Consider the following 15,111-nt stretch of genomic DNA (forward strand, 5'->3'; position numbering starts at 1 on the left):
GTCACTCGTTTCCTCTTCCATATTTATTTTAAATCAAAACGCTCTTTAACTCAACATGAGGTCAAACACTGTGTCGGTCCTCTCTTTCTTGTCCACCTGTCAGTTAACAAAAAACAAAAAACAAAAAACACACCCTGTCCTCCTTCCACAGCTGATAGAAATCTGAATTAAATCAGGACAGCTAAATACGTAAACATAAATAAATAAATCCAAATGACTACTCTCATACGTAAACTATAAGTTAGATGTGTAATACTAAATAAATCATCTTAATTATAAAATAATTAAACCTTAGATGCCCCTTTTAAATACTCGTGTTGCACATAAATGTGTGGATGTTTTATCAAGCTATGAAAACCTTATAAATTATTTTTTTTTTTATTTTAAAATAAAAATCAGTCCTAATAATAAACATCAACTATTAATGACTTTTTTCTGTTTTTAACCCTTAAATTGCCAAGTGTTTGTCATGATGCACCATATTTTTGTCTAAAAACAGAAAAAGACAGTATTCTGAGCTAAAGGACAACTTTGAGGCTTAATTTCTCCAAAATAATACAGTAAAAATGTTTGATAATGACTGAGGAAGTAGCCAGGATGGTCCTGAAGTCAACTGTACCAACCATAGTCTGAACTTATGGACGAAAGTGTCGTTATTGTACAGTAAATATGGAGTATGAGTGCTTTTCGGGTGCAAAACAAACCAAAAAAGGACAACTTTGAGGCTTAATGTTTCCAAAATAATACAGTAAAAATGTTTGATAATGACTGAGGAAGTAGCCAGGATGGTCCAGAAGTCAACTGTACCAACCATAGTCTGAACTTATGGACCAAAGTGTCGTTATTGTACAGTAAAAATGAAGTATGGCCTTTTTTCCTATTTAAAAAAAAGATAAAAATGCAACTTTGAGGCTTAATTTCTTCAAAATTATACAGTAAAAATGTTTGATAATGAGCGATGGAGTAGTCAGGGTGGTCCTGAAGTCAACTGTAACAACCATTGTCTGAACTTATGGACCAAAGTGTTGTTATTGTACAGTAAATATGGAGTCAGGTGCTTTTCGGGTGCAAAACAAACCAAAAAAGGACAACTTCTCGGCTTAATTTCTCCAAAATGATACAGTAAAAATGTTAATGACTGAGGAAGTAGCCAGGATGGTCCAGAAGTCAACTGTACCAACCATAGTCTGAACTTATAGACCAAAGTGTCGTTATTGTACAGTAAAAATGAAGTATTAGGCCTTTTTTCCTTTTTTTTTAAAAAGATAAAAATGCAACTTTGAGGCTTAATTTCTCCAAAATGATGCAGTAAAAATGTTTGATAATGACTGAGGAAGTAGCCAGGATGGTCCAGAAGTCAACTGTACCAACCATAGTCTGAACTTATGGACCAAAGTGTCGTTATTGTACAGTAAAAATGAAGTATTAGGCCTTTTTTCCTTTTTTTAAAAAAAGATAAAAATGCAACTTTGAGGCTTAATTTCTCCAAAATGATGCAGTAAAAATGTTTGATAATGACTGAGGAAGTAGCCAGGATGGTCCAGAAGTCAACTGTACCAACCATTGTCTGAACTTATGGACCAAAGTGTCGTTATTGTACAGTAAATGTGGAGTATGAGTGCTTTTCGGGTGCAAAACAAACCAAAAAAGGACAACTTTGAGGCTTAATGTTTCCAAAAATAATACAGTAAAAATGTTTGATAATGACTGAGGAACTAGCCAGGATGGTCCAGAAGTCAACTGTACCAACCATAGTCTGAACTTGTGGACCAAAGTATCGTTATTGTACAGTAAATATGGAGTATAAGGCCTTTTTTCTGTTTAAAAATTAAAAATGTCTCCAAAATAATACAGTACAAAATCTTTGACAATGACTGAGGAAGTAGCCAGGTAGCCATCATTGTCAGAACTCATGGAGCAAAGATATATTACAGTCCAGTAAAAATGGGATATTAGACCTTTTTCGGTGTAAAAAAAAACAAACACACACACACACACACACGCACACACACAACACAAACGATTGATTGATTGCCTCCATCGTCTTATTTTGAAAACCGGAAGTCATCTCATTTGGTTCTAAACAAGCGCTAGCTTTCTCAGTGGACTCGGAGCATTCGCCGTAAGCTCCATGTTATGGGCGCAGTTAAAATGTTTGTGCGGCTGGCTTGACTTCGCGAAGACGAACGACGGCTCATTTGACCGCAGTGGACTACTAACACCACCTGCTGTGTGGTGAGCTGTACCACTGCTCCACAAGAAGTCCAGGCTCCAGTTGTTGGTGAGTGTTATTCTCGTTTTATTTTATTTATAAATGATCATTTATTAGCGTTTACAGTAGTTTGTTAGCCAGCTAATGCTGCCTTCGATGCCATCGGGAGTGAAGTAAAGAAGATATTATTAAACCGGTATGGTGACTGAAGTCATAAGTAATACAGAAGTGTTATAATTTATTTTTGTAATACTTGGAATCAAACACAGCGTTTGTGTGTTTGGAAAATAAAGCTTCACTATGTTAGTATGGTAACATGATGCAATGTTATGAAATGATGACTAAACTTACCATTGCATCAAGTTAACGCTACACTCGGCCCAATTTAACTTGTTCATCTGTGTGTAATTACAATAATATCTGTATAATTTAAAAGCATCACATTTAAGCATGGTTCAGAAATAACAGAGTTTGTTATAAAGACTCAGACTGTGAAATATTCGTTAACGTAAAATTTGACGGCGCAGGACCCCAGACTTTATCTTTTTTTATTTAATATCAGTATCAAAGGAGGCATTTTAATATGAAAACACTCCAGAAACCGACTGATTGTGATCGACTTTAGTTAACACATAACGTTAAGTCTGAATTTCAGGAGGAACTGTGCAAAGCATGATAACGTTTACTAACAGGCTATATTGAGAGTAGTTAATAGGAGTTAATAAGAGAGTTCGACTTTTTCCTTTCCTTTTTGTCATGAACAGAAGTGCACACACACAAAAGACAATTTAAAAAGTTGGTTTATTTCTGGTTTGTTACACAAGTTATAGTTCATGAGGATGTGGTAATTGACACACATTACAGAATCGAATAACAGGTTAACTGGACATTTATTTTAATAAGTACAGAAAATGAGGATACTATGCTAGTATTTTGGCGTTACCACAGCAGTGTGGTATATACAGTAAAGGAAGAATTAGTAGTGTGCACACTTACAGAATAGACTTACATGGCTAAAAAAATGTGTAAACACACAATTCTGGGTGTAAATGGTAATTTCTTTGTCCCCTTTGGCGAAGGCGGGTACCTGGGCGTGCTGACCCCCGGCTCCAGCGGTCAGCTCTGGCGATGTGGAACGTCACCTCGATGGCGGGGAAGGAGCCCGAGCTGTGCGGGAGGTGGATCGTTACCAGCTAGAAATAGTTGGGCTCACCTCCACACAGCGTGGGCTCTGGAACCAAACTCCTTTTCCGGAGTTGCCCAGGGTGAGAGGGATACTCACAAGCCCCTGGCTGAGCGCCGCTGTGTTGGAGTTCTCCCCGAGGAACGAGAGAGTCGCCTCCTTGTGGCTGCGAGTCGCGAAAAAGTCTCTGACTGTTGTGCTTATGCACCGAAAAGCAGTTCAGAGTACCCGGCCTTCTTGGAGTCTCTGGGTGGTGTCCTGGAAGGGGAACCGCCTGGAGACTCTATAGTTCTTCTGGGGGACTTCAACGCTCATGTGGGTAACGATGATGGTACCTGGAGGGGGGTGATTGGGAGGAACGGCCTGCCCGATCTGAACCCGAGTGGTGTTTTGTTATTGGACTTCTGTGCTAGTCACGGTTTGTCCATAACAAACACCATGTTCGAACATAGAGTTGCTCATACGTGTACCTGGTACCAGAGCACTCTAGGTCAAAGATCGATGATCGATTTTATTATCGTATAATGATATGTATAAAAACATATCGCCATCTTCCAATGGAGGAAGGTTACACCTGAACAAACAGCAAAGAAGATCAAGAGAATGTTCTATGGAATTTAAACAGACATTAATTTAATTCTGCTGATTATGATTGTTATCAGCCTGTTAAGCCACTACATTGGACAACTTTTCACCTGAAAACAAACTGAGCTGAATCGATCATCTTTCCACAGCTGCTGTCAGTCAGGATCCCTCCGTTCCCAACAACAGCACACGTGTCCCATGTTTTATTTTTAAACGGATGCCTTTTGAATCAAAGCCAGACAAAATGAAAATGATTCAATAGCATTTGAGCATCCTTAATCCTGAATCCTGTTACTTGACTTGTCTGACTGCATCCTCTCCCTTCCCTATTACTGTTGGTCATGAAAGTCTGAGTTCCTGGTCAACATAAAACAATAAACACATCTGTTACTTCACAGGACAATTGGAATGGCTGTACAATTATAACCTTTTTTATCACATAATTTCTTTGCTGTACATTCCATTGTGTATGTCTTATATTGTTTTATTGAATATGTCTGTTCATAGCTAAGGCCAAAGTCTAGTTAGAAAGTCTTCTCTGAAAGTTTTTGTCTACCATTTCCACATAAAAGGAAGAAAGAAAATGACAAATTTTAATTAGTTATTGTTTATTATTAAATTCCCAACATGTATTCACTGTATTACTTCAGATTTTGAGTTTTCATAATGTGCTTTTGTCATTGGTCAAAAAACAACAACATCTGACTTTAAAAGAAATCTTTTTTTATTACAAAGCTGTCTGAAGCTGTTTAAAAGCCCAAGTTTTTTATCGGACGCTCAACGGTTTTAACATCTTTATGGGAATTATTTGCTATTTCTTAATCTTCATCTTTTATAGCAACCCGTTCTCATTCCCAAAGCGTAATATACCGACGATTTGTCACACCCCTACACGTATCATACTGACGCAAAGGGTACCCTTCCACGTCTGTGTGAAACGCTCTGGGTTCTCGATTGACTCCAATATAAACCCGCTCGCGGCGCTGAGAAACGCTTAGAGCAGAGGCTTACAGCCGTCTATTCACTCCAATAATATCCGGACCACGGCCCTCCATGACGCTGCGAGCGACAATCTGATTTGAGAACCGAGGACCCTGTGCACGGAAGTATTTTTCTCCCTATTTTAAGGATTTCTTTTAATGACATCGTCAACATTTCTCAACACAAACACATCGAAGTCTCAGTGATAATTCAACAATAAAATAGCTTCATGTTGTGGCTCTCAGTATCATTTTTTTCTCCTTCGATTCTGAGAAATAAACTTTTATTCGTTTGTTTTACGTCACTCCGCTGGCGGACATTTCTCTCATTTTTAGTGAAAAAAAAAAAATATTTTGACTTTGTTTCTGCATAAAAATGGATTTTGATTACATTTCTAGCGAGAAATATATGTTTTATTTTCTTAATATTCACTCAGTGAATGTACATAATCACTTTGTGGCGAAGATCTCGCCAGAAAAAGACGATCCGCTGTGTTTTATTTTGAAATCTGTTTTATTTTGTAATCTACCGCGATCATACCGGATGTGGTCCGATGCTCCCGGATGTGCTGTGCGATCTCATTGAATCGCGCTTCACTGTAAATGCCCCGGACTCTGCTCTCCTGTTTTAGTTAAAATATCTTCATTAAACAAACATTGTTGTCTTTTTTTAGCATAGATAATATACATACAGTATAATTATTTATTAGACAGTGTGTGATGTTCGATATATTGGGTAGAAATAGGTTTTCACAACCCTAATACGGAAGAACTACAAAACGAGAGGTCTAGGAAGTTGTAGTTTTTTTAATAAAACAGGTTTTCCCCTAAAATTGGAAGTTGGAAATACTTAATTAGTGGCTTTCCAGGGGTTTGAGGGGATGTCAATCACATTTTTGGCATCAGAATTTAAATATTGTCTTGTTCAATGGGGGATTTGTTATTTTTTCAGCATATCCTAAAGCCCCCCCACTCCCACCCCTTAGTGACTATGCTCACATTATAGTCCATGTCAACACCTTTCTATAACAGTAGGTCTCATGTCTGTAACCCTTTTTGTCTCTTAGTTATAATCATTTAAATATGCCCCAGGGTTAAGGTTCAAAGGTCAATATCTCAAAGCAAGAATATTATAGAACCTTGAAATTGATATATGTTACTCTCCAGGCCAAGACCTTTCCGGTGATGTATTTGGTTTAGCTCTATGACAAAGTTTTATTTTTTTCAAACCTTGGAAATCTGCCCTAACAGACTTAGATTCCCACAGCCCTTTGAGTGTTCTGAGTGCGAGATGTGAAAAAATAAAACTTTTTCTTAGTGTGTGACCTACCCAGCTCCACTTTCTCTTTATCAGTTGTATCTCTACTGGCTCTTGATTGGTGCGTTCCCACAGATTGGTGTTACTGATATGGTTTGGCCAGAAGATCCTGAGGATGCGTCTAAGGCAGTGGTTGATGAAAGTTTGCAGTTTATTGGTGATGGTATTGGTGGTCCTCCAGGTTTCTGTACAGATTTGACGTTGGAGTTGAAGATTTTGAGCTTCGTATAGAGTGAGATGTTTTTAGTTTTCCAGATCTTATTTAGTATATTGAATGTTGTTCTTGCCTTCCCTATTCTTGACTTCACACCTTCCTCTGTCCCACCGTCCACAGCTATCACACTTCCCAGGTATGTAAATTTGACGACTTCTTCCAGTGTCTGGTCCCCGATGTTTATAGGACTCACGCTTTTGTTGTTTATCCGCATTATTTTGGTTTTTGCTCCGTTTATTTTGAGCCCCAGTCCTGCTGCTGTTGTTTCTAGCAGTTGGGATTTCTCTCTCATCTGATGGTGGCTATGTGAGAGTAGTGCAATGTCATCTGCAAAGTCGAGGTCCTGTTCTGTCAGACTCCATTGGATGCCAGTATTTTTATTGTGGGTAGTTTGCTTCATGATCCAGTCAATGCACAAGAGGAAAAGGAAAGGGGAAAGCAGGCAGCCCTGTTTCACCCCAGTGAGCACCGTGAATGTTTCTTGTGCCTGTCCCTGTTGGAGCACTTGGCATTGCATGTCCTGGTATGTGTTCTTGATGATGTTTATCTATTTAGGGGGGATTCCGTAGTGTGCCATTAACTTCCATAGCAGCTTTCGGTCTACACTGTCAAATGCTTTTTCAAAGTCGATGAAATTGATGTAAACAGGTGTGTTCCATTCTATAGATTGTTCAATGATGATCCTGAGGGTAGCAATTTGGTCACTGCATGATCTTCCGTTTCTGAAACCAGCTTGGTTTTCTCTCAGCTCATCATCAACCCCCTTTCGCAGTCTCTCTAAAATTATGCGATTGAGCACTTTGCCTGGTGTTGATAGCAACATGATTCCTCGGTAGTTATTGCAATCCCTGAGGTCTCCTTTCTTAGGAATGATTGCAATAAGCCCGCCCTTCCAGTCTGCTGGTATATTTTCTTCATCCTCCCATATTTCCTTGATCAGCTGGTATAACATGGTGGTTGAGGTTTCAACATCAGCCTGAAGGGCCTCCGCTGGGATGTCGTCTGGTCCTGCTGCTTTGCCACGTCGTAGTGCCTTGATGGCCTTCCTTACCTCAGATCTTGTTGGGGGGGCGGGCACAGTTGATGTTAAGCATGTGTGCTGCTGGTGGAATCTCTATCTCTTGGACAGGGGGTGGTCTATTGAGCAGCTCCATAAAATGCTCTGTCCATCTTTGATGTTGTTCTTCCTTGGTGGTAAGGAGTCGTCCCTGTTTATCACAGATCTGTGTGTTTGTCTCCTTAAACTTTCCAGCCAGTTTTTTGGTGGTCATGTAGAGGTCCTTGAGGTTTTTTTCAGCTGCTTCCTGTGCTTCTTGTGCCAAGGCCTCGATGTATTTCTGTTTGTCACATTTGGCGCTTTTCTTCACCTCCTTGTTTGCTAACTCGTATTCTTTGCGGGCTGCTGCCTTTCTTGCTCGGGTTTTGCATTTGTTTAGTGTGTCCTTTTTTGCCCTCCTCTCTTCTATTCTTTTCAGTGTTTCTGTTGACAACCAGGGTTTGTGTTTCGTTGTCTTTTTCCCCAACACTTCTAGGCATGTTTCCTTCCATATGTTTTTCAGGCTGTTCCAGTACTCTTCCACTGGTTGTTGGAGTTCTTGCAGGGCTTGAAACCTGTTCTGTAAGGTGGTTTGATACAGTTCAATTGTTCCAATGTCCTGGAGGAGCTGTAGGTTGAATTTTGTTCTGCTGTCAGAGGGGTTGTTTCAGCGCTTTAGCTTAAGTTGGAGTTTTGCAGTCAGTAGGTGGTGGTCTGTCCCGGCGTCTGCCCCCCTCTTCACTCGTACATCCAGGAGAGAGTGCCTGAACTTCCTGTTTATACATACGTGGTCGATTTGGTTTTCGGTAGTGCGGTCAGGTGATATCCAGGTGGCTTTGTGGATGGGTTTATGGGGGAAGACAGTCCCTCCTATGACCAGATTGTTGTCAGCGCATACGTCTGCAAATCTCTCCCCATTTTCGTTCATGGTGCCAAGTCCTTGCTTTCCCATAGCCAGCTCGTATCCATTGTTGTCATTTCCCACCTTGACATTCATGTCGCCCATGAGTAAGAGAAGGTCTTTTTCTTTTCTGGTCTGGAGTAGATGTTGTACCTGGTTGTAGAAGTTGTTCTTTAGTTCCTCATCAGTACTGTTGGTGGGTGCATAGCACTGGATGATTTGAAGGTTGATTCTTTTATGGGTGGTTTTGAATCTTGCAGTGATGATTCTTGAGTTGATGGGATCCCAGCTGATGTGGGCCCTCTGTGCTTCTTTGGAGAGCATAAATGCCACTCCCTCCGTGTGTGGTGCTTTTTCATCTGCGTGTCCAGAGTAGAGTGTGGACTCACCACTAACCAATTTGACTTCTCCTGTCTGGAGCCATCTGGTTTCGCACAGGCCGACGATAGAAACCCTGTATCTCCTCATCTCATCTGCGATGACTGTCGTCTTCCCTGCTGTGAACATGGTCCTGATGTTCCAGGTTGCGATGTTGATAGGTTGCCTAGGGGATAGAAGATTCCGACGCACCCTCTCCATCTGGTTTTCAGTATGCGTCTTCATTGTCTCTTTAGCTTGCATGCCTGAAGAGTCTTTATCTCCTAGGTTGTGGGGTTTCTTTTTCTTCATCAATGTTTCTGTAATCAGTTGAATCCACTTCACGGGTGATTGGCCCATGAGTTTACACTATTGCTTCCCCCTTTTCCCGTTAAATAATTTATTTATCTTAATATTATTATTAGCATTTTTATTATTACTCTATTTATTTTAGGTTTTTTTCCTTATTATTATTTTTTTATTAGTGTTGTTATTTTCTCTCCTTATTTTCCTGTCTATCTACTGCTCCACACACCAGTCCAGTAGGTGGCAGTAATGCACCTGTATGTTGGTCTGCCAACCGCCAATAAAACTCAAAAGAAGAAGAAGAACATACAAACGCAGTTTGCAAATAATGACCACAGTCATAACAGTGAGCTTAGTTTTCATATTAAGAAAGAGTTACAAAAAGTTACACTTTTTTTTCTTCCCCCATTTGTGGCGCCCTCTGGATGGACGGCGCCCCTAGCATTTGATTTGCCTATACTGCCTTTACCATGGGCCGGCTCTGACCGGGTGGAGCACAAGCTCTGGGGACAGTAGTGGAAAGCAGGCTTGTTAGTCCATCTGAGGAAAGATGATTGGTGGATAAGGACACGTGACAACTGATGAGCAAGAAGGGAAGGAGGAAGAGGGATCAAAGGTAAAGAGATAATAAAACAGCACTAAGGCTAATTAGTATGAACACTCTTGAGGAAAAAGTGTCACACCAAAGCAAGGGGGAGATATGTTGGGACAGCCTTTGAGGTCACTATACTATTTGTTTTTCACTTTATTGTGTCTGGGAACCGTGCTGACCATTCTCATCTGGCACACGAGCAACAACAAGTAAGTTTGTAACTATTTTTCCCAGTCAGAAAGGAGTGTGCTGCTGACAGGACGACAGGCAAGAGTCGCAGATGACAATGACATAGCAGTTGAGGAAATAGTAATCGAGTCATGAGTCCTGTCAAAAGATACAAAGCTGTGAAAATGTGTAGTAAGTGTGAACTGATGGTGTGGATGTGTCTTATACGACACCATGTGTATTCAATTAAATGTTTTTTTCATCTTCATTTAATTTATACAGCCAAAAACCAGTCTGTACAGAATATGATACCTTCTGTCCCATAACCCTCACTTCGACAAGGCAAAACTCTTTTAAAAACACCCCAAACCTTTAACAGGGAAAATCTGTGCCTGTATCTGTAATTTTCCCCCAATAAATGCGGGCATGTTATTGGCTTTGTAAGCGAATTTATGGATCTAGTTGCTTAGAACTTCGACTAACACACACACACACACTTATCTGACGACGTCACACTAGGCTGGTGTGTTGAGAAACCAAGGAAGTGCAGTGCTGATTGTGAAAATTAGAAAAGCTTATATTGTGGCTAAAATATATTTTTTTATTTTTAGTTAGTTTTGCTATGGCACCATACATCTCAATAAAATAGGCTGATTTTGTACGTACATAGTTTTATGGCTATAAGTTTAACTTTTTCCTTGTTAACAACACAGCAAAAAGAATGGCCACTCCTGCTCCAGATTAGCCTGGCTAACACCAGACCAAATCTCATTGGAGATTAGGTCTGGACACCTTCAATGCTTTTCTCCGTAGAGGAGGTGTGGTTTACGATCCTCCGGAGCCGTTTATTGGACGCCTAGAATGTCTATCAAAAGCGTCTGTAGGTAGCTCTTAGCCAATCAGATCAGTTATACCAGATGACGTAGTAGAGCAACAGAGATGGATGTTTGTTGTGTGTGTGTCTGTGAGAGAGTGTTGCTTGCTGCTTTGCTTCTCCAGCTCTCGCTTTCTGCAAGATTATTTATTTTCACGCTTTATTCCCCCTCATGTCATTCAGCCACACACATCCACTGATTTTATGGGCAACAAACAAGCTGCTGCGGGCCTCTGGGGGCTCTGCTGTCCCCCGGCTCGGAGCGAGATCACCGGCGGTGACCGGCGGTCTCACCGGCTCGGCGCAACGAGCTGCAGAAACCGCCCGTGCGGCGCTAATAGCCCCGCTACCGGTGATCTCGCTACGAGCCGGGGGACAGCGGAGCTGCCGAGAGACCTTTCGCCTTTCAACTTTCGCTCTAAACTATTTAAAACACCATCTACAGCTAAAGAGAGTTTCGCGTCTGCAGCAGCCATGTTGGATCCGGAAAGCTTCCAAGTGCCGAGTAGTACGCGTCATCGTCTCACCGTCCCTCCCCGCTCTGTGATTGGATCCCTAAAACAGGGCTAGGAAAATCGCTTAGTTTCCAGACCGCCTGGAGGTTCGAAATCAAATTCGAGCGCGCAAGGCAGTCTGGGTATACCCAGGCTAGCTCCAGATACCATTCACAGGCCATTATGACGGAAGTTGAGACAAAATAAAAATAGCGAGAGGTACGAGATTGTAGATTAGAGGCTTAATATCACATGTGAAATTGTTTGGTTGAGCACTTCTGCACAAAACTGCACATTGCACCTGCCCCAACGGACACTGCACTAGTATAGTATAATGACAATCTATCATAGGTTTTTGGTTTTTAGTCGCACAGGTGCAGACAAGAGAGAATACTGGGACTCATACAATACAAAACTCCAACTGGACTACATCATTGCCAAAGTAAAAGAGCGTTACTCTCAAAACTGGATGAAGCAGGAAAACAATTACACAAAGTTCAGGTAAAAAAAATAAAAATAAAAGTTTTGATTTTTTTTTAATACATTTTTTTATTTAGTGAAGCTAATTGTCCTTGCTTGAACACGGATATGCTGTTTCTCCAGTGTTCATAGTCCATGCAGGCAGGAATTACATACAGTTCATGAACAATGACATTATTTAAGAGGTATTTTAAATACGTCTGAAATTTTGATATGAAAGAAGAAACTTTTTATCTATTATTATTTTATTTAAATAACTATTTATTTGGCAACTTACATTTTGATGGTCAGTCAACACTCTTGACCATCTTGTCTTATTAAATAAAGTCCTTGTGGTTCCTCAGATCTGAGCTGAGCAGCAAGTGTAATGGTTTTGACAAGGCCATCATTACCCAGGCCAACACTCCAGTGGGTTCCAAGATTGTGTACGATGGAGAAAAGAAGAGCCTCGAGGTGACCCCGGAGATTTTCAGCACCTTTGCAAAGGTCTGTTGTGTCTCATTCATTGATATTTCCATCATTAACATCTGTCACTATTTTGGTATCATGATTCTTCCTCAGATGTTTTACCACAGACATTATTTCACTGCTTTGCTCTTGTAACTTCTGCTACAAGTCAAGCAGGTTACATTTCTTTAATCCAATATAATGTGACTTCAATACAGTGACCTACTTTTAATGACATAATTATTGATCAAAAGGAGCAAAAACCATTGACTTCTTAAATGTATTGGTCAGGAAATGGTGGCAGATTTATGTATGATTTATGGTAGAACCCTGAACTCACTGAACAAAGTGTGGCTAAGGTGGACAGGGTTTAACAGGACATTCTTTATGACTTTGTACACTTGGAGTGGTCAATTAAATTCATGTCTGCAATTTTACTGTGTATCCTAACAATCCCTCCTCACCTGTTACTGTTTTGACAGATACAATAAAGAAATTAAAAAAAATCTCATCAAGATGTCATTTTAAAACTTCTGAACTTTTGATAAAAGTACATGTGCTGATGATCCTTTGCCAATTCAGCATCAGTATAAGGTTAACTTTTCAACAAATATTATTGAAAGCTTAGTTAATAACTGCAGGTAGATTATGAGGAGGGTTCCTTTTAAAATCAATGAATAACTGAAGAATGAATGAAAGAATGACTAATGATTAAATGTGGGTTACAATTGCTAATTGTCGAAAGAATAATCACGTAACCACATGCACCGGATTTGGATATAACATAAAATAAAGATATTATACATTTCTTTTTCCTAATAAGGCTCTTTAAGAAAGCATATTTTCATAAATGTTTTTTGTTGCTGTTGATTCCAGGAGCATCCACTCCCAAATCAAACGTTGGACACGTGTGCTGTTGTTGGGAACGGAGGGATCCTGACCAACAGCAGCTGTGGAAAGATGATCGATTCAGCTCAGTTTGTTATCAGGTGAGAAAGTTGTCCAATGTAGTGGCTTGACAGGCGGTCGCAATTCCATATAACATTCTCTTTATCTTCTTCTTGTTCAGGTGCAACCTTCCTCCTTTGGAAGACGACTATGAGAAAGATGTGGGCACCAAGACTGACCTTGTGACAGCAAACCCAAGCATCCTCACGGATAAGTGAGCGAGATCACAAATCTCACTGCACCTTAAAATTTTCTTTAGCTTTGTTACAACACATCTGCTGTTTATTTTCAGGTACGGGGCTCTACAGGGGCGTCGCCGTCCGTTTGTGGAGAGCCTGGGAATCTATGGCAACTCTCTTCTTCTCCTTCCCGCCTTCTCATATGGCCAAGTCACTTCTGTGTGCCAGCGGGCTGTCTACAGCATTGAGGAATTTGAAAGCCCCATCCGCCCTGTTTTCTTTAACCCTGAATACCTCCAGAAACTGGGCATCTTCTGGCGCTCCCAAGGCATAAAATCATCGAGGCTCAGCACCGGCATAATGATGACTAGCCTGGCACTGGAACTCTGTGCTAACGTGCATCTGTACGGGTTCTGGCCCTTCAGTAATCACCCACATGGACTCTATAACCTGACTAACCACTACTACGATGATGTAAAAGCTAAGGCAGGAGTCCATGTTATGCCGGTTGAGTTTGACCTCTTGTTGCAGTTGCACATTCAGGGGGTGCTCAGGCTTCACCTGGAAGATTGTCGGCCAGGTAAAACGTAGTTCCAGGAACTAATGGAAGCGGACGGGACAGGAGAAAAGTGGTTTGTCCAGTCACTCATGAAGTCTGCCATACTTTTGAATGAATCTACAGATGTATTTTGGTTGATGACACAGATTAAATGTGTCCAAGCAAGGTGCTCAGACTTACAGTGAATACTGAGTTGGCCAATCAGCAGCCAAAGTGTCTGCACTGAAACTGAAATCATGCATTTTGCATTTGCATCAAGTTTTTGGTGGGTCTTGTGTAACTGGGAGTATTGTTATTCATATTTCTAAAGTCTTAACAGTGATCTTCTTCATCTAGAGAAATGTGTACAAGCTGTAAGCTGTAAATGACCAAACTTGATAACTCAAGTGAGCCAATTTTAAAATTCCATTAATGTTTGTGATTTTTTTTATTTTTTACTTATGAACAGTGTGAGGTGGAAAAAAAAAGACTATAAATTGAATAAATATTTTTTGACAGTCTTTGTATTTAATTTGTGGCTGGAGTGGAATTCTAAAGCTTTCCCTGACCCATCCCTTTTTTCTTGATTTAGTCTCTTTAAGCCATTGTGTGTTCTAAAACCTGCCAAGATTTACCATTATAATGCATCGACAAAGTAAAAGATTATAATATTGAAAACAGTGTGGTATCACACAAACGTTTGATCTTTAAAGGTGTTGCTGAATGCAGATAGCATTGGTAACTGGGATCTACTCTCCACAAAGGAAACTTCCTAGAATATACCACCAGGGGGCAGTCAACCACAACCACAAGGCAGATAAGACATCATTATAGAATATAAGGTAAGATTCAACTTCTTGTTCATGCAATGTCAATAGATGAAAACCCCAAAAACAATTTTTACAGGTTACACCTGTAGAGACACATACATTTTCACCTTCCCCATGAGTGATCTAGCTCATTATATATCAGCTTCTATATGAACAAAAGGGATATTAAATAGCAACAAGGCCAAACATTAGCTAACAGGTGTTGCCCCATTACTGCCTACATTAATTTACAAATATATGTATATATATATATATATATATATATAATATATATATATATATATATATATATATATATATTTATATTTATATGTCTATATATATATATGGGGGAAAATTTGTGTTTTTTCTTTCAATCAGATGCTCAATTAAAGGAACACTCAGTTTCAGTCAAGTGACTGCTCTTGAAACCAGAGTGATTTGGATCAAGAAGATTGTTCTGTATAGGAGGAATTCTGAGAGTTGTTGA

The 15,111-nt window shown here is 40.1% G+C and overlaps 1 protein-coding gene across 1 annotated transcript; it reads left to right on the plus strand.

The window, feature by feature from the left end:
- Nucleotides 1–11,487: 11,487 nt before the first annotated feature.
- Nucleotides 11,488–14,086, plus strand: LOC131973343 (alpha-2,8-sialyltransferase 8F-like). Its single transcript, XM_059335322.1, has 5 exons — nucleotides 11,488–11,721; nucleotides 12,045–12,186; nucleotides 13,024–13,136; nucleotides 13,217–13,309; nucleotides 13,388–14,086. Exons 1-5 carry the CDS (start codon nucleotides 11,555–11,557, stop codon nucleotides 13,863–13,865), a joined length of 993 nt encoding a protein of 330 aa, XP_059191305.1. The 5' UTR covers nucleotides 11,488–11,554; the 3' UTR covers nucleotides 13,866–14,086.
- Nucleotides 14,087–15,111: the final 1,025 nt, after the last annotated feature.

The sequence above is a fragment of the Centropristis striata genome, chromosome 6 (genome assembly GCF_030273125.1).
Source record: "Centropristis striata isolate RG_2023a ecotype Rhode Island chromosome 6, C.striata_1.0, whole genome shotgun sequence".
Classification (NCBI taxonomy): domain Eukaryota; kingdom Metazoa; phylum Chordata; class Actinopteri; order Perciformes; family Serranidae; genus Centropristis; species Centropristis striata.